General features: G+C 40.7%; 1 protein-coding gene across 7 annotated transcripts in view; it reads left to right on the plus strand.

The window, feature by feature from the left end:
* Positions 1–504: 504 nt before the first annotated feature.
* Trpm7 (transient receptor potential cation channel subfamily M member 7) overlaps positions 505–19,166 on the plus strand; it is an 89,404-nt gene continuing 70,742 nt past the window's right edge. For 3 of the 7 annotated variants that reach the window (XM_050131579.1, XM_050131589.1, XM_050131594.1), the window contains exons 1-3: positions 505–775; positions 13,363–13,442; positions 18,739–18,777. In XM_050131579.1, coding sequence (XP_049987536.1) covers positions 773–775; positions 13,363–13,442; positions 18,739–18,777 — 122 coding nt within the window. In that variant the 5' untranslated portion in view covers positions 505–772. The remainder of the gene's footprint in view (positions 776–13,362; positions 13,443–18,738; positions 18,778–19,166) is intronic. The other 4 variants (XM_050131544.1, XM_050131553.1, XM_050131562.1 and 1 more) reach the window with 3 other exon arrangements.

The raw sequence follows: 19,166 nt of genomic DNA on the forward strand, positions 1-19,166 counted from the left end.
ACATGCGCTTAAAATAATAAAATAAGCCACTAATAACAGATAAAATAATAAACATATTGCACCCTTGATGGGAAAGAGGAACGTTCGGGAAGCGATCACAATTAAGCAACGTGGAGTGCAAAAGCGACAGGCGTGCGGTGCAGCCGTGGGAGCTGCGCCTGGCGAACCCTGGGGTTTTTCGAGACAGGGTTTCTCCGTAGCTTTGGAGCCTGTCCTGGAACTAGCTCTTGTAGACCAGGCTGGCCTCGAACTCACAGAGATCCTCCTGCCTCTGCCTCCCGAGTGCTGGGATTAAAGGCGTGCGCCAACACTGTCCGGCCCCTGGGGGCTTCTTAAAACGGAACACGTTCTCGCACAGGCCGGGGCAAGGGAAGCCGAAGCCGGCGGCACCGGGAAAGCGGCAGCGCGGCCCTTCCCGGAGGCTGGGCGGGGCTTCGGCGTGGGCTGCAGTCAGCGCGCCCTTCACGTGACGCGCCCTCCGCGCGACGCAGTCGACGCGCCCGTCACGTGGCTGCCTCGGCCCGTCTCCGGCGGAGGCGGGCGCGGGCGCGTCCCTGTGGCCAGTCACCCGGCGGAGCTGGTCGCACAATTATGAAAGACTCGACTTCTGCTGCTAGCGCCGGAGCTGAGTTAGTTCTGAGAAGGTTTCCCGGGGCTGTCCTTGTTCGGTGGCCCGTGCCACCGCCTCCGGAGACGCTTTCCGATAGATGGCTGCAGGCCGCGGAGGAGGAGGAGGAGCCGCTGCCCTTCCGGAGTCCGCCCCGTAAGGAGAATGGTACGGAGCCGGGCCTGGCGCGGGCCGGCGGGCGGGCGGGCGGGCCTCGCGGGAGCCTGCGCGGCGCCCCGGGGAGCTCTGCGGGCCTCCGGGGCGCCGTCGCCAGCGGAGGAGCCGCCGGGTTGACACGGAAAAGGAGGGAGGGCTGGCGTGGTAACGGAAAGGGGAAGGGAGCGGGTTCCGAGCTGGGACTTGTTGGCTGTGCCGCAAACGCTCTACAGGTACATTTCTCTCTATTTTTTTTTTCTTCTTTCCGTAGCCGAACGGGAAGGATTTTGATGGTGTAGACGGTGATGTGGCTCGGGCTTTCCTTTAGCGAGAGGGGAGGGACGGGGAAGGCTGAGACAGTGGGTGCCAGGTCTGCGTCGAACTCCCTCGTCTGCTGTCCCAGACAGTTTGTAGCGAGGTGCAGCAGACGGGAGGGAGTCGCTGCGGTGCTGCGGTGGGGAGAGCTTTTGTTGTCGCTAAGGCCGGGCTCCGGATTTGGAGATTTCTTACAAAGAAAGCCATTTAGATGAGGACCTGAGCAGGGCAGGCATTCCTGGTCAGTAGTTTCACTTGATATAGGCTTTGTGCAAACTGGTCTCCCTTTGGCGAAGCCTGACAGGTTTAGCTTTCTTCCTTTCTTTCTTTCTGAGACAAGGTATCGCTGTGTAGCCCTGGCCGTCCTGGAACTCACTATGTAGACCAGGCTGGCCTTAAACTCAGAGATCCGTTTCCTTCTGCCGCTCGTGTGCTGCGATTAAAGACGTGCGCCACCACGCCGGGCTCGGTTGAGAAATGCTTACCAAACTTAAATCGGGCTTTTACTTATAAAGTACTGTGTGTTAAACTTTGAATAAATAACGCGTTTTCTACCTTCTTTCGTAAGATGTCAGTGAAGACGATTTTATTTATTTATTTATTTTTAATTTTTTTTCTTGAGACGGGGTCACTTGTAGTCCAGGGTGGCCTCAAACCCGAAGCTGCCTCGATCTCCTCAGCGCTGAGATTGCAGTTGTCTGTCACCATCCCTGACTTTTCCTATTTCCTGAAAGGAAGCTTCAAATCCCACTACCTCCGCTAAGTCATTTCGTCTTAAGTACTTAAGTGGCTTTGATTTAAAGGCCTCTACTGGAGGGTGAGTTGAATCAAAGTGTCTTGCAAGCTGTTAGATACTTACTGACTATTCAGTGATATAACTAGCTTTTCAGTTTAGATGGTAACCAGCTCGTTAATAGATGAAATCGCCCCAAAATTACTTTGTAAGTAATTCACCATGTATGTCAGATAGTGTGAACTTAATATTGTTAGGACATGGATAAACTTGAGGAATCTCACTTTAAAATTTGAAATTAACAGTCATTTGTTTGTTTGATTTTGTTTTTGTTTTTCGGGACAGGATTTCTCTGTTTAACCCCCTGCTATCCTGGCACTCAGAGATTCATCTGCTTCTGCCGTCTGAGTGCTGGGATTAAAGGTGTGGTCGCCACCACCCGGCTGAATTGAGTCTTAATCTTTTTTTATACTGCTTAAGTCCTAACTTCTATTGAATTGGGTGGTTAACATTACAATGAATTGGAGAATTGAACTTTTCAGTTTATTTTAAAGTTGTTGATTCAAATTTGAAGTGCATTAGTACTTTTAGAGATTTGTTGATTCTCTGGTTCAGTTCCATTTATATTTAGAAAATGGTTATCTGTATAATGTGTTTTTGGTTATTATGCCCATTTCCCTGAAGGTTTAGAATTTTTAGAACCTCTTGAGTCTTTCTGTCTGAAGGGGAGCAGTTCTTCAACTTTGGTAGACTTGGCTCTTACTTTATCAGATTAAAGTTATTTTTTCTCACTTTTTAAAGAATGACTCAGGCTATTATGCCCAGGCTGGTTTCCACCTCCTGGGCCAAAGGGATTCTTGTGTCTCCGCCTCCTGAATAACTGTAACTATAGCTGTGTGCTGCTCCACCTAGTTTAATGTCATAGGCTGCACTCATTAACTTCTAAAGGTAGATGATCATTTTTCTCTATTTGATGTCAGGAGCTACGTTAGGATTAGAGTCTGTTAGCACTTTCTTGTCTCTCCTCCCATTATTTAAACATACTAAACTAATACTTCAACTATCCACATTCCAGAGTACTGGAAACCTCAATCTTTTCCTTTACTCTTGGGAAGGAAAAAGACTCCTAAGACAAGCCACATCAACAGTTTTAGCAACCTTGACAAAGTTTACTTATTGTAAAAGTATGAACAAATTGAGATTTAACAGGTGTGGTACCCACTTTCTTCTGACAGTTTGGTAGTGTGCCAGAAGTGATAGATGAAAAGGTATCTAAGAAGCTGCTACTATGAGGAGGAGACTGGAGAAGCCCTTTTTTATATTTGAGCGCGCACTTCACCTTACCTTTTAAAATACTAAATTTATTTATTATGAATATAGCGTTATGCCTGCATGCCAGAAGAGCGCACCAGATCTCACCATGGATAATTGTGAGCCACCATATGGTTGCTGGGAATTGAACTCAACAAGTGCTCTTAATTTCTGAGCCATGTTTCTAGCCCCCCCCTTTTTTTTTTTTAGATTTTCGAGACAGATTTCTCTGTAGCTTTGGAGCCTGTCCTGGAACTAGCTCTTGTAGACCAGGCTGGCCTAGAACTCACAGAGATCCGCCTGCCTCTGCCTCCCGAGTGCTGGGATTAAAGGCATGTGCCACCACTGCCCGGCGTGAATCAAGTTTTTGTAATCTTTAAGAATATAATTTACTATAACAGACACAGGATATTGTAAGAATATAATGGGCTTGAAACAAAATTTAATGTGATTAGCTAGTAGATGTTAGCATTTAGATGTGGCTATTGTTCTGAATGTTTTACACAAGCCAGTTACATATTAATCACTCAAGAAAACTATGAAGTAAATACTTATTTCTCTATTAATTAAATAAGAAGAGAAGCACAATTACTTATTAAAATTTCCAAGTTACTGAATGGTGGAATAGGTATTGATCAGCCTGGGAATGGAGCTTGCTATTGAGGAGATGTATACCTGTGAGCTTTCAGATGAAAGGTGTTAAGGGTAAGTTTTTTGTTTTTGCTTTAAAGTAAGATTGGAAGGTAGAGAGATGTCTCAGTAGTTGAAGAGCACTTGCTCTCTTCCAGAGTATCACAGTTTGGTTCCTAGCACCTATACTGGGCAGCTCACAACCAGCTGTACTGCAGCTCCAGGGGCTCTGACACCTTCTTTTGGCACGTATTGACAAGCACATGGTAATATGCATAATAAAGACAGAAATCTTTGTTTTTAAAAAGTAAAATCATTGCTATTTTTGTTTGTTTTTCGAGACAGGGTTTCTCTCTCTCTCTCTCTCTCTCTCTCTCTCTCTCTCTCTCTCTTTTGGGGGTGGGGGTTTTAAGACAGGGTTTCTCTAGCTTTGGAGCCTGTCCAGGAACTAGCTCTTTTAGACCAGGCTGGCCTCGAACTTCCAGAGATCCGCCTGCCACTGCCTCCCCAGGGCTGGTATTAAAGGCATGCGCCACCAGAGACAGGGTTTCTCTTTTGGAACTCGCTACGTAAACCAGGCTGGCCTCGAACTCACAGAGATCCACCTACCTCTGCCTCCTTAGTGCTGGGATTCAAGGTGTGGGCCACAACAATCTAGCAGATGTATTTATTTATTATACTTATTTTCTTCCACTAACAAGAAAATTAGTAGGATTTACTTTATGGGTAAGCTCCTTACATAAAGACAGGTTACATACAGCTCAGTTTTACTTATTCTACTTTGACAAATACAGACTTTAACTATGTGAGGGGATTCTTAGTAGTTTGGAAAAGTTATCTACTAACCTAAGAGTAAATTCTGGGGGCTGGAGAGATGGTTCAGTGGTTAAGAGCACTGGCTGCTCTTCCAGAGGTCCTGAGTTCAATTCCTAGCAACCACATAGTGGCTCACAACCATCTGTAATGAGATCTGGCGCCCTCCTCTGGCGTGCGGGCATACATGGAGGCAGAATGTTGTATACATAATAAATAAATAAATCTTTTTTTAAAAAAAGAGTAAATTCTGTATTAAGGCCTGAGAAAAATGTATGTATCAATAAAGAACTATGAAAATACTGAGGGGTAGATCATGTGTTAATATCATTTGTTTAGTGTTAACAAGGCTTTCTAATAGATAATGCCCCACTACTTCTTTACATATCCCCTTTTCAGATTAATTTTTGTTATATATCTAAACACTTACTGGCTATGTATTTGATGTATCTTTTGCTTTGTTAGGACAAAAGTCACTTTATTAAGAGAATCTACCTCTAAGTGTCTGCTTTGAATGATACAATGTTTCTGTAGTGTCAGGCGTTTGAACACCTGGTTCCCAGTTGTGCTGCTGTTTGAGGAGGTTTAGGCAGTACAGTCTTGCTGAAGAAAGTATACCATTAGTGGTAGCTTTGAGATGAAAAAGTTTATCTTACTTCCAGTTATTTCTTGCTTCTTTTTTATGGTAGATGATGTGAGCTCTTAGCCTCCTGTTCCTCCTGCTTTCCCACCATGATGGACTCTTAACCTCTCCTGTAATGTGTCCTGTTCATGGTGTTTTATCATCACCACAGCAGGGAAGGAACTAATGCATGCAGTATGTGCTATTACCTAGTGAGCCAGTGGTTCTCAACCTGTGTGTTTCAACCTCTTTAGCTACCCTTTATCTTCAAAAATAGTTATATTATAGTTCATAACAGTAGCAAAATTACATCAGTAGCAATGAAAATAATTTTATAGTTGGGTCACCACAATATGAAGAACTATAGGAAGAATTAAAGGATTGTCACATTAGGAAGGTTGAGAACCACTGCTCTAGCCTCCTTGTGGTTTTTAATATACTTAAAGTATATATATGTTACACCTTTCTCACCTTTCCCACCATATTATCATTCAGGGCCTGCTTGGATTTACTTTGAGCCACACTGTTGGAATGTGTCCGACTAGAACTGTGACATTTTAAACCTGGCTAAACTACCTGAAAGCCAAGAAGAAACCCTTAGTTCCTGATGCCCGCCCTAGTGCTGCATTCCGGACTCACTGATTCCAGCTCTTGTGGGGCCTGCCTCATTCATTTACCAACTCATCTTAAAGCTTCTGTGTTCAGTCTCAGACCCTGTGTGTGGCTTCAGCCAACATGGGCCAAAAGAGTCACCTTTTATGTTTTCAACAAACTCTCCTCTACCCATATTCTCCTTCCAGCTACTTGGCAGGACCTAAGACTGAAATTATGATGCTAGATTAGCAAACAGAACCTTTAATTAATAGCTGTCCACCTGTCCTTTGGGATTTTTACTGCCTGTGTCAGGAAAGTTACTGAGTTTCAGTAGCTGATCAGCTATAAGCAATGCTATTAATTCACTGTCTAGCTAGCAGTTTTGAGGGTGCTTATTGGACTTTTTTTTAAACTAAATTTTGTCTTAAGGTAACTAAAATTAACATATCAAAAAGTTAATCCGAGTGGTGGTAACACGCCTTTAATCCCAGCACTTGGGAGGCAGAGACAGTTGGATCTCTGTGAGTTTGAGGCCAGTTGGTCTACAGAAGGAGTTCCAGGACAGGCTCCAAAGCTACAGAGAAACGCTGTCTCAAAAATAAAACCAACAAAAAAGTTAAATAATATTTGTAAATATTGTAGTTAGGGTTTTTATTGACTAAAAGCATATGGAATCTGAAAAGTCAGAAACAAGTAGAGTATAGAACAGTGGGGAGTAGGGTGGTAGAGTGTCAGATTGGAAGCCCTTTACCACCTGGCCTTCATACAACATATGGAAGAACGGTGCTACTGTGGGTAGGTGGGAGAGGTGTTATATAAAGGGCTATATGCTCTGTTGAGATTTTCCCCTCAGATCACCAGCCCACTCCCTTTCTCAGGAGTGCTTTCCCTTTCTGACATTGTCTCTATTCCTATTTCTAATCATGTGTCCCATGTCCAATTCTTTGCTGTGGAACATAAGAACCTAAATATTTAGGCAGGAATCTTTAAAAGACCCAGATCCACACCTATAACATTGGGAGAGAATCAGGGGATACATATAAAGTGTTTAAACTTATTGTCATAAAAGGAATATAATCTGAAAACCTAATTGATGTGATGAATAATATTTTATATACTTGAAATCTGCTGAGAGTATATTTGGGTAATAGATATATTAGTTTAATTACAATCACTTCACAGTATATTTAGAAACATCAAATTACATACCCTGAAGTTACACTACTTTTCTTACTGTTTTGTTTGAATTGGGTCTGGCTTGTAGTCTAGTTAGACCTCAAAACCCCAATCCTCCTGCCTCCATGTTCTAATTGCTGGGATCACAGGTAGTGCCACTACTTCTAGATAATACCTACAGTTCTTTTTTGTTTGGTTTTTCATGTTTTGAGACAGGGTTTCTTTGTGTAGCAGTTCTGGCTATCCTGGAAACATTCAGTTCTTACTAGTTAGTTATACATCAGTAAAGAAATAAGTTTTTTCTCTCCCTCCTAGAGCAAAAAGCAGGATTAGGATCTATCTGCTCTATGGTTGATCTAAGAACTGTCATCAGAGAGGAACAGTTGATATTGACTTGTTGATAATCTATGGTCTTTTTTAAAATTATTTGATTTTTATCATTTTATGTGCATGGGTGTTTTGCCTGCATGTATGTCCTGTATGTACTTACATCATATGTAAGTAATGATGGTTGATTCCAGAAAAGGGCATCAGACTCACTAGAACCGGCCTTGTGGGTGGTTGTGAACCACAATGCGAGTGCTGGGTATTAAACTTGGGTACTCTGGAAGAGCAGCCAAGGCTCTTAACCACTGAACCATCTCTCCAGCACCATCTGTGACTTTTTGAAGTCTTTTTTTTAGTTGAGTCCAAGAAATTTCTTGGTGGATGTAGTAGATATTTGTCTATTGCAGTATAAGGAAGCGGTGTATTTGGGTTTATAGTTCCAGAAGCATAGAGTCCACCAAGGCCTTCTTAGTCATAGGCTGGTTCAATTCTCAGTACCCATATTGCAGCTCATAACTGTCTGTAACTCTAGTTCCAAGGGATTTGACACCGACACACAGACATGACACCAGTGCACATAAAAATGAATAAATCATTTTTAAAAAGTTTTAGTTAGGGTTTCTATTGCTGTTATAAAACACTATGACCAAAACAACTTGCAGAGAAAAGGGTATATTTCATCTTGTACTCCATCATGGAGGGAAGTCAGAGCAGGAACTCAGGGCAGAAATGTAGAGGCAAGAGCTAAAGCAGAGACTTTGGGGCAGTGCTACTTATTGGCTGGCTCCTCATGACTGCTCTGCCTGCTTTATACAACTCAGGACCAGCTGCCCAGGGGTAGCATTGCCCACAGTGAACTGTGCCCTCCAACGTCAATCATTAGTCAAAAAAAAAAAAAGTCTCAGATTTTCAGAAGTTCATCTTCCCAGATATAACTCTAGCATGTGTCAGGTTGACAGAATGATCAGGACAACTGACTGACCCCTTGTCAACTTGACAGTGCTACTACGTTACTATTAAACCACAACTCTCTTTCTTATTCTCAAGATCTCATAGTAACATAATAATTAAAACATTCCAACTTTTAAAAGTCCAATAGTCTTTAAAACACTTTAAAAGTTCAAAGTCAGTTGTGCCCGGTTGTGGTAGTAGAGGCAGGCAATTAATTCTCTGAGTTCAAGGCCAGCCTGGTCTACAAAGGAAGTTTAAGACAGCCAGGGTTACACAAAGAAATCTTGTCTTGAAAAACAACACCCCCCCCCAAAGTTCAAAGTCTCTAAAATAGCTAGGTTTCCTAACTGTAGGTTCCTGTAAAATCTGAAAACAAGTTAAATACTGTCTTATTCCAAGAGTGAAGAACCAGGGCACAGTTACATTCAGATTAAAGCAAAACCAAAGTCCATTGATGTAAAGCTAAGTGTCAGACATCTGGGACTCACCATCTTCTGGGTCTTAAAGGGCACAGGTAGCTCCACCTCTGTCTGTCTCTTCATACATAGCATGTCTCAGGCTCAGACCAGCTCCGTTTCATAGCTATTGCTATCCTTGGTGACTGTCCCATGTCTCAAATTCTGGAGTCTCCGCTCTAGCTGGTCTGCACCTTAACCAGTAGCCGTTCCTGGGCTCTCTTTAGGGACTCTGACCCTGTCACACATGGTACCAAGCTTCAACTTGGCCTCTTCATTCCTGGACCTTCTACAGCAACTGAGGCTGCATCTTCACCTCTGGCCTCTCCTGCTCTCGCACAGTGTCAGGCCCCAGCTGGTCTCATTGACTGTTTCATGCCTTTAGAACCGAGTATCACTCTATGAGACCAAGTTTGGCTGCCAGCATGAGGCACAGCCTTGGTTCCCATCTGGACTACAGTGTACTGATCCTGAGGAAACACTTCCTAGAAGTGTTTTTGCCTTAGTGATGCTGTTTTCCTTATCCTCCTCATTTTTTTCAAGTTCTGATCATTTATTTGTTACTCTTTTTTTCTTTTCTTTCTTTTTTTTTTTTTTTTTTGGTGGTGGTGTTTCTCTGTGTAGCCCTGACTCTCTTGGAACTCACTTTGTAGACCAGGCTGACTTGAACTCAAAGATCCACCTGCCTCTGCTTCCTGAGGACTGGATTTAAAGGCATGTGCCACCACTCCTGGGTTATTTGTTACTTTGAAAGACTTATTTTTGACTGGCCTCAGATTTAGAAGTAGAAACTTTCAAACAGTCCACATCTCTGTCTCTTGGCATATTGGTCATATTTCTTCATTCTTTTGCCCAAAGTTCAGCATATTCTGAAACCTCCTCTTTGCTTTTCTTCTTTTGTTGTTTCTTCAGAGCTAATATGTTGGCATTTGTGTTGCAGGACATGTAGGGTAGAAAGATTTCATTCTTGGATGTTTTGGTCCTGGGCTCTTTATATTTTTTGTTCAAGGACTATCTGACATCATATTGGTACACACCATCTTTAAAGAGATTTAAAAGCTTTCAGATTCCATGAGCTCTTTTGGGCCCCAACCCTTAAGTACAGTAGTATATGTCAACCATTGAGGTCGGTAGTATCTGTCAGTCCAGGAACACACACACACATGCCCTTTCTTTCTCTCGCTTCCTCTTTCTTTAACTCCCCGCTTCTTAACGGTAGAGAATGTTCAGATTGATGTCCAGAATGCATCCCAGAACAGATTTGCACTTCCTCTCTTCAGTTCTTGCTCTGTAAGTAAAAACGCCCCTTCCTTACTTAACAGCAGGTGCCCTCTTCTGTGGTTCAAGACACCTTGCTTCATGGGAAAAGCTTGTTGTTCCCACCACTGATTCCTACCACAATTAACCTCTGTGGCCATGTGCTTCTCATAGAAAATATGAAATCTGTGTTCATCACCCACTTCAATGAACTTCTGGCAGCTGATGGTCTGGGAAAGGGATATTAAGCTTTATCTTTTTTTTTTTTTTTTGGTTTTTCGAGACAGGGTTTCTCTGTGGCTTTGGAGCCTGTCCTGGAACTAGCTCTGTAGTCCAGGCTGGCCTCAAACTCACAGAGATCCGCCTGCCTCTGCCTCCCGAGTGCTGGGATTAAAGGCGTGCGCCACCACTGCCCGGCCATTAAGCTTCATCTTGACATGGCTGACTGCCTAGGAGGTGCCACAAAAAGGAGCTCTTCTTTTCTTAATCACAGCTGATTCTTCAACCCTAGCTGACCAGTATGGATTGTCCCAGCAAAGCCAAGATTTCACTTTTGTGGTTCTGATCTTTTGTTAATGAAAGCTAATTCTTCTGCACCAGCTGACCAGAACCACAGATTCTTAATTCAAATATGGATTGGTCCCCAAATAGTCTTTAAGGGACTCAAACTTTCCTCTGAAACTACAAAAACTAGGCCTCTGCTGTCTGCTCTGATCTCAGCATTATCTTCTGAGTTCCCACAGCAGCTCTTTAAGCTCTGAACACTTTGGGTTTTCCAGCTCAAAGTTTTAATGTCCTTTAGCAGTCATCCCCCAAACATGGTCAGGTCTATTATAGTAATGTCCTATAATTTAGGTACCAATTTTTATCTTAGGGATTCTTTTCTGTTGTGAAAAAAACACCATGACCAAAGCAAATTGAGGAGGAAAGAGTTTATTTCAGCTAATAGCTCTCAGGTCACACCCCACCATTCAAGTCTGAGCAGGAGTTTGCAGGGAGGAATTGAGGCAGATGTCATGAAGGAACACTATTTATTCTTACTGGCTTGATCCTATGACTTGATCAGCCTGCTGCCCAAAGATGGCACTGCCCCCAGTGTGTCGGCTTTCCTATATCAATCATTAATCAAGAAAATGCACCCACAGGCTTGCCTACAGGCCATCTCACAGAAGCATTTTAGGTATAGATTTCTTTTTATAACTTTGCTTGACTTCTGGGCTTTATGGCTAAGGATCTATATTTCAGTCACTATAGTATTGAGAGAATTAATTTGGCATTTGCTGAGATAGGCAAAACTCCACGAAGAATGAGTGTTTGTGTGAATGTTCAATCTTAAGTTTGAGGTACATTTTAGGTATCAAAAGAGCTGAATGCCAGGCAGTTGATATGTGATGTAAGGATATAGTGGAAGATTTGGATTGAAATACATTTTTGTTTGTTTGTTTTTGAGAGGTGTCTCTGTGTAGACCAGGCTGCCCTTGAACTCACTCCGAAGTGCTGGGTGTTCATTACCGCACCTGGCCTGCAATTGTTTTTTCCCAGTGTTGGGATGGAATTCAGAAATGGAAATTTGTGAATTACCTAATGTTTGTTTATTAAAAAAAAAAAAAACAGCCAGGCGGTGGTGGCGCACGCCTTTAATCCCAGCACTCGGGAGGCAGAGGCAGGTGGATCTCTGTGAGTTCGAGGCCAGCCTGGTCTACAGAGCTAGTTCTAGGACAGGCACCAAAGCCACAGAGAAACCCTGTCTCGAAAAACCAAAAAACAAAAAAAAACAAAAAAAAAAAAACAGTCTTTTAAAAGATTAGGAAGGAAGGTTGGACATGGGGGACATTCTTTAATCCCACCCAGCACTAGGAAACAGGTGAATCTCTGAGTTCAAGGCCATCATGGTCTACGGAGAGAGTTCCAGGACAGACTCCGAAGCTATAGAGAAACCCCTGTCTCAAAAAAACAAAAACAAACAAACGAAAAAACCCACACAAAACAAAACCAAAAACAAACAAAAAATTCCTTCAGATTGGCGTGTGGGCCTGTCTGTGAGGCATGTTCTTTTTGGGGGTGGACGTAGGGGGTATCTCTGTGTAGCACCAGCTGTCCTGGAACTCTGTAGACCAGGCTGGAATGGTGTCTAGGTCAGAGATCCATCTGGCAGGGCACATTCTTAATTGTTATTTGATGCAGGAAGGCCTAGCCCACTGTATTTGGTGCTGTTCTTAGGCAGGTGGGCCTACACTGTTTAAGAAAGGTAGCTGTCAGTCGCATTTCTCCATGATCTCTGCTTCAGTCTTTGCCTTGACTTCCCTCAATGATGAACTGTTAGTTGGAATTTAAAATGAAACAAACCTTTTCCTCCTCGAGTTGTTTTATCACCACAACAAGAAAACAAACTAGAACAGACAGACACATCATTCAAATCTGAGAACTTTAGATGCTTGTGACATTTATTTTGATTCTTAAGTATTTTATTTTAACTATTGAAGGCTAATTTTGTCTATACTTTGTTAATTACAGTGCAATCATCTTGTAGGTTCTATAAGTATACATTGTCTGAATATTTGCTGATTCAATGTTTGTGGATAAATATACTATCATTTTTTGTAAAACTGTGTGTGCTTGAAGAAAGTGGGTCTTTTCTATGTGGGATGCAAAATAGGCATGCATTCATCAAGTTGAACTTGTTAATTGTGTTAAAACTTTAAAGAATACCTTTCCTGATTAGAAAGAAATGTATTAAATGTATGTGATATAGAATTGTTTAATTCTCATTGAATTTTTGCTTTTTTTAAAATCTTTGATGTGGTTGATCTTACATAAGATGGACACACAAATTTGGTAGATTAAATGTTTATAATCATTTAATAACTTACTGTATTTCCCATCCAGAAATTTATGAGCCCTACCCTGTTTAGCTTCCAAGATCAGATGAGATAACTAACTACTTTCTGGGTGGATCATAGATAACCTGCTTTATTTCTGTTGATTTTTTTCCTTTGACTAGAATTTTGTTTATTATCTTTTTATATCGCAGTACCATTAGCTATTATGTGCCCTTAGCCTTTCTAGCAATACCTGATAGCTTAGGCTGGGCTTTTGTTTTCCTCTAAGTTAAATGTGGCTGTTACTTTTGGCTCTTTTAAATGGCTTAGGATGACATTAGTTCCTCTTGAGGCTTACTGTAAGATTCTCACACTTGCTTTGTTTCCTCTGGCACAGCACTGTCAAATCATGTTTACGTCAGTGGAATTATTTTAATGATTTATTTAGATGTGCCAGCACCGATAATCATAGCGCCTATTTAGTGGATTAAAACAAGATTAAATACCACACACATTTTTGTGCATCTATTGTGAATTTATTTCCTTAGATTAGCAGGCTGTAAACTTGTAAACCATCCTTGAACTCTCTGTTTTAGTCCCAGAAATCCTGGATAGAGAGCACTTTGACCAAGAGGGAGTGTGTGTATATTATACCAAGCTCCAAAGACCCTCACAGGTAAGCATGCATTGGTTTCATCTAGAATCTTCTAGGAATTTAGATGTAAATTTATTGTTATTTGCTTATAGTAAACAAAATAATATAAGGTCACTGTTAATTTTTCTTTTGAGAATGGAAAAGGAGACTAAGCAAGTTACTAGTGCTCTGGAATTTCTTTCCTCGAACTGTTTGCCTGTCTTGGAACCCTAACTGTCTAAGCACAATAGAAGCTACAATAAAGTTCTTACCACTACCACCTCATCCTGAAAACAAAAGATACTTCAGGGGGGCTGGAGAGATGGCTCAGAGGTTAAGAGCATTGCCTGCTCTTCCAAAGGTCCTGAGTTCAATTCCCAGCAACCACATGGTGGCTTACAACCATCTGTAATGGAATCTGGTGCCCTCTTCTGGCCTGCAGACATACACACAGACATAATATTGTATACATAATAAATAAATAAATATTAAAAAAAAAGAAAAAGAATTTAAAAAAAAAGATACTTCAGAATTTGTTTAGTGGACATATTAATATGCACTTACGGTTGGTCCTGAAGAATATGAGCCCCGTGGACACTTCTGCCTTCTTGCTTGGAGATTAATCCTAAGGCCTCTCACATGTTCCTGTCTATGTATATAGAATAATATTTACTAGAAAAACTGTCATCAGAGAATATGGGTATTCAATTGCCTTTTTTTGTCTTTCAAATGGCTTTGAGAGGAAGGGAATTTGATAGTTAAGACATTATAAATAAGGAAAAAGTTGATCTTGTGAAACATCTAAGAAGTAATCTCAATATAACTAGAGAGAGAGAGCTCATCAGTTAAGAGTGCTGACGCTCTCATAGAGGACCCAAGTTCAGTTTCCAACATCTGTATCAGACTGCTAGCAACTGCTTGTAACGCCAACTCCAGGGGATCTGGCACTCTGATGTGAACTATGCTGTCATTCATGCATAGATACCCCCCACAGTTACACACATGTGCATAGAATTACAAATAAAATTAAAAATAAAAGAAAAAGAAACATTCTTGGGCCAATGAGATATGGGCCAGTAGGTAAAAAGGCTTTCTGTACAACCCTGATGAGCAGGGTTCAGTTCAATACCCATGACCCACAGTGGAGGAGAGAGCTGACCACTGAAGTTATCCTTTGCCATGCGCACACACACTAGGAAAATGGCAGAGAAAGTGGGTATTTATTTAGTGGGCTATGGAGGGGAAAGAGAAGGGGGGGAAGGGGAGAAAGATGAAGAGCAGAAAGAGAGAAATGGGGGGAAGGAGAGGAGAGAAGAAGTTATCTCTTCGAGAGAGACAAAAAAAGGGAAAAATATATTCTTAAGATTTTTTTTTGTTTTTTTGAAGTGTAAACTTAGTAAGAAATAAATTAAAAATACAAATCAAAGGTTATTTCCTAATTTTACAAGGGAAGAAACATGGCAAGTGGTTCTCAACTTTCCTAATGCTGTGACCCTTTAATATAGTTTCTAATGTTGTGGTGACCCCAACCATAAAATTATTTTGTTGCTACTTCATAACTAATTTTTTTATGAATCGTAAATATCTGATCTGTAGGATATCTGATATGCAACCTCCAAAGGGATCATAGCCCACGTGTTGAGATCTGCTGATTTAAAAGACCTTTGGATTTTCTCACCCCTTCCTTCTGTCAAACCCTGTTCTCTGTCAAATAAACTTGCTCTGTAACTTTAACTTCTATTGAGTATGTGATTATTTTTTTCTTTTTCTTTTTTTCTTTCATTTGGTTAGTCTCTTCTTTCCTCCCCAGTGTGTAGCCCTGCCTGTCTTCACGCTCAAGGCAGTCCTTCAAAGTGCTGGGATTACAGCCACAGGTCACTCACTATACCTAGTTGGGCATATGACTCTTTCAAAAATTGCTAAAAAGATCAGCAGTGAAGCTCTGGGCTTGATCCATAGCAACACACAGGAAAGATTTTTGTCAATAATAATTTTTGTTGTTTTTAGTGTTTAAGGACTCCACTGTTAGTTTATGTAGCGCTAAATGATTTTTAAGTGTGTTAATTATGACCGGTAGCAAATACAAGTAGGCCCTTGATTGAATATTGTCTAAGATAGTGCATTCTGTTATCTTCAAGAAATGGTGATAAGTGGAAAATACTTTTTTTTTTTTTTTGACATATGCTATTCTTTTTCTCTTTGTTTTTTCAAGATGGTTTCTCTATAGTCCTGGCTGTCCTGAAACTAGATCTGTAGACCAGACTGGCCTGCCTCTGCCTCAGCCTCTTAGTGTCCCCTCCCACTCTCCCTCCTTTCTTTCTTTCAAGGTTTTTTGTTTGTTTTTGTTTTTAATGTGCCTATTTGAATGGGTGTTTTGCTTGCACACATTTAAGTTTCTCCTTTGCACGCATGATACCCGTGGAGGCTGGAAGCCAGTACTGATTCCCTGGATCTAGAGTTACAAGTGGTTGTGAGTGTCCATGTGTTTGCTGGGAACAGAACTGAATCCTTAAAAACAGCAAGTACTCTTAACTTCTGAGCTATCTCTCCAGCCCATTTTTCTTTTGTTTTAGGACTGGGCCTTGTTGTGTTGCTCAGGTTAGTTTTTGAACTACTGAACTCAGGTGACGATAACAGTTTAGTTCTCTGGTTGCCAGGATTGCTGAAACTGTCAGTTCATACCTGCCTTACTTGCCTTACCTGCCTCTTGATTTTTAGTTGGCCAAAATAGTATATGATATAAATTTGAATTTAGTTGATTAGTCTTGGAAAAGTATTTTTAAAAATGTTCTCCAGATTTTAGTAAATTCCTGAAAAAGGTTTTTCTTTAGTTGTGTGTGTTTGTGTGTGTGAGTACTTGTGTGTATGGGTGTTTGTGTTCATGTGGAATGTGTGCATTCATGTGGCAGCCATCCATCTTACTCTTTGAAACCCAGTGGCCAGGCTGGATGGTTTGCAAGCTCTAGGGAGCCCTCCAGCTCTGGGGTTTCAGACATGCACTGTTGTGTCTATTCTCCCCCACCTCCTTTCTCTTTCCTAAATGTGAGTGCTGGGAATCTAGATGCAGGTCTTTATGCTTGTGTGGCAAGTATTTTACTGACTGAGGCAAATTTCCAGACCCTGCAGAAATCTTTAACTCTCCCAATCATTATATAACCTTAATATCCCTTAAAATAATTAGATTCTGTGATTTCCCCCCCCCCCCAATATCTTATAGTTTACTAAAGGTGAGTTCTGTTGTTATATCACAGGGAAACACCATGAGTAGTTCCTAACACTGGGGTTTATATTTAGGATCCTGATTTACCATGCTAGTTCTCAGATACCATTTTTCTTTTAGAAAAGAATGATTTTTTTTGGTTTATTAAAAATTATGGATTTGGAGCCAAGGACGGCATATGCCTTTAATCCTAGCACTTGGGAGGCATAGGCAGATGGATCTCCACGATTCCAGGCAAAATCAAGTTCCAGGACAGCTAAGTTATACAGAGAAATTCTGTAAAAACAAAGCAAAACAAATGCTACCAAGACCCTCCCAAAACATTACGCCAACTACAAAAACCAATGGATTTGACAGGGTCCGTGGTGGTGCACACCTTTAATCCTAGCGTGTGGCATTTGGATTTCTGAGTTCAAGGCCAACCTTTTCTATGTGTAGTCAGTTTTAGGCCAGACAAAGCTGTATAGTGAGACCCTGTACCCCCCCCCCCCGCCCCCCAAAAAAGCAATTCAATACAAAAAAAGAAGCAATACAATAATAGATTGTATTGTTGATAAGTTTGTTATGATTTTGTTAGTTTTACTCTGCAGTAGAAATAATATAATCTCCAGACATTAAAAAAAACACAAGCTGTTATCAAATAAAAAATGAAAGTCTTCCCACTACTATTCTTTGGCCATAATATTCTGGTACTGTCCATTCCTTGACATTCCTTCCAGAGAGACCTGGTTAAAGAGCAGTCAGCGGTGAGTTCTCATCGCTAGCACTCATCTGAAAGCTCCTAGAAATAGTCTTTGCATGTTCAAGTACATACTGTTTTATCTGTTGTGTGCTACTTCATTCTTTCTCTTTGTTTTCTTTTGAGACAGGATCTTACTGTGTAGCCCTCACTGGCCTGAGACTTGGCTCTGTAGACTAGACTGATCCAGAACTACAGCCATCCTGCTGCCTTTCACACGCACCATCTCACCTGACTTAAACTTTACCCCCTGTACTTTCTAAGTGGTACTGGGGCTAGAACTCAGCCTTGCATGTTCTAGGCAAGTCTCTACCACTAAGCTATATTCCCAGCTTATTTTCTCCTCATTTGTTGCATTTTTGAGTTCTATGTCTGGATCATTTGTGTTAGTATGGTAGTTCCTTATTGATGAACAGTTATATTCTCTTTTTCTCTTTGATGTTAAAAATGCTAGAATGTATTATCTTATAATTTTCATTTTTTACATATACTTCAGATATTTTAGGCTGGCTTTAGCATATATTTTCAAAATATATTTTGGAATATATTTTGATTATCAGTGCTAGGGAGTTGAACCCAGTGTTTTATGCCTGTTAGGCAGGTGTTCTACCACTGAGCTACATCCCCAGTTCTAACCCAAACTTCTAGAACTTGAGACAGAGTGTGAGGAGTTGGTATTTTTTATTTTATTTTGACAAGTATAAAATTGTCTTTCATAAAAATACAGTTCATAAAATATAGTTCACCTTAATGTAAATGCTCTAAATGTTCATGAAGCTATTCAAATATTTTTAAGTCTTTCCTAATTTAATCTTTATGTTTTTCTGTGAGCTCTTCATATTTTTCCATTTTTGTGTTTGTTTTTTTTTTTTTAACAAATTGATTTGAGAAAGCTCTATATAATGGGGAAATTCTTTTTTTAAAGTTCATGTTTAGATCTTATTAGTTGCATGTAAACATGGTTTTATATAGTTAAATTTGTCTTTTTACTCTGTTGTAGTTGCTTAGTTTTATTTCAGAATTAATGGTACTTAAAATATAAATCTATTAAAGCCAGGTGGTGGTGGTGCACACCTTTAATCCCAGAACGTGGGAGTTAGAGAAAGGAAGATCTCTGTAAGTTTGAGGCCAGCCTGGTCTACAGAGCTAGTTCCAGGACAGGCTCCCAAGCAACACTGTCTCAAAACAAAAAAGAAAAAACAATCTATTTAAATATAAAGGGTTAGTTGAATGTATAAACCAACGTATGCATGATCTATGGTATCTACTGAAATGATATATTATGGTTTTCCTTTGTTTCATACTTATATGAATTTAAATAGTTAATTTTAAGATAAATATTTTTGTGAAGTAATAACTTTCCTTTCTGCATTTTATAGATGTCTTCCAGGATGTCAGATCTGTCAGCAGCTTGTCAGGTAAGTTTAGTATGAATTGCAGAAATTTTGAAAAATATGATATATGAGAAACACCTAGGTATTCGAGGCCAGTCTGGTCTGCAAGAGCTAGTTCCAGGAAAGGAACCAAAAGCTACGGAGAAACCCTGTCTCGGGGAAAAAACAAAACAACAAAAAAAAAAAACGCTAGGTATAACACAACGGTATAAAATTTACGTGATAGTATACTTAAAGGACATTTTGTTCAAAGATTTGACAATGGTGCTTCAAATTTAAAGGTACTACATCAGGTTTGTGAGAGTCTTAGTTGACCAGAGAGTTGAGGGACAGGGGATTCTGAAAAGCAAAAGAGGCTGTAGGAAGATCTGACAGTTAAAGATACTGTGGTTCTATCGGGGAAACAACTGTAA

Source organism: Alexandromys fortis, unplaced genomic scaffold (genome assembly GCF_014885135.2).
Source record: "Alexandromys fortis isolate MF-2015 unplaced genomic scaffold, M_Fortis_MF-2015_v1.1 scaffold_6, whole genome shotgun sequence".
NCBI lineage: Eukaryota > Metazoa > Chordata > Mammalia > Rodentia > Cricetidae > Alexandromys > Alexandromys fortis.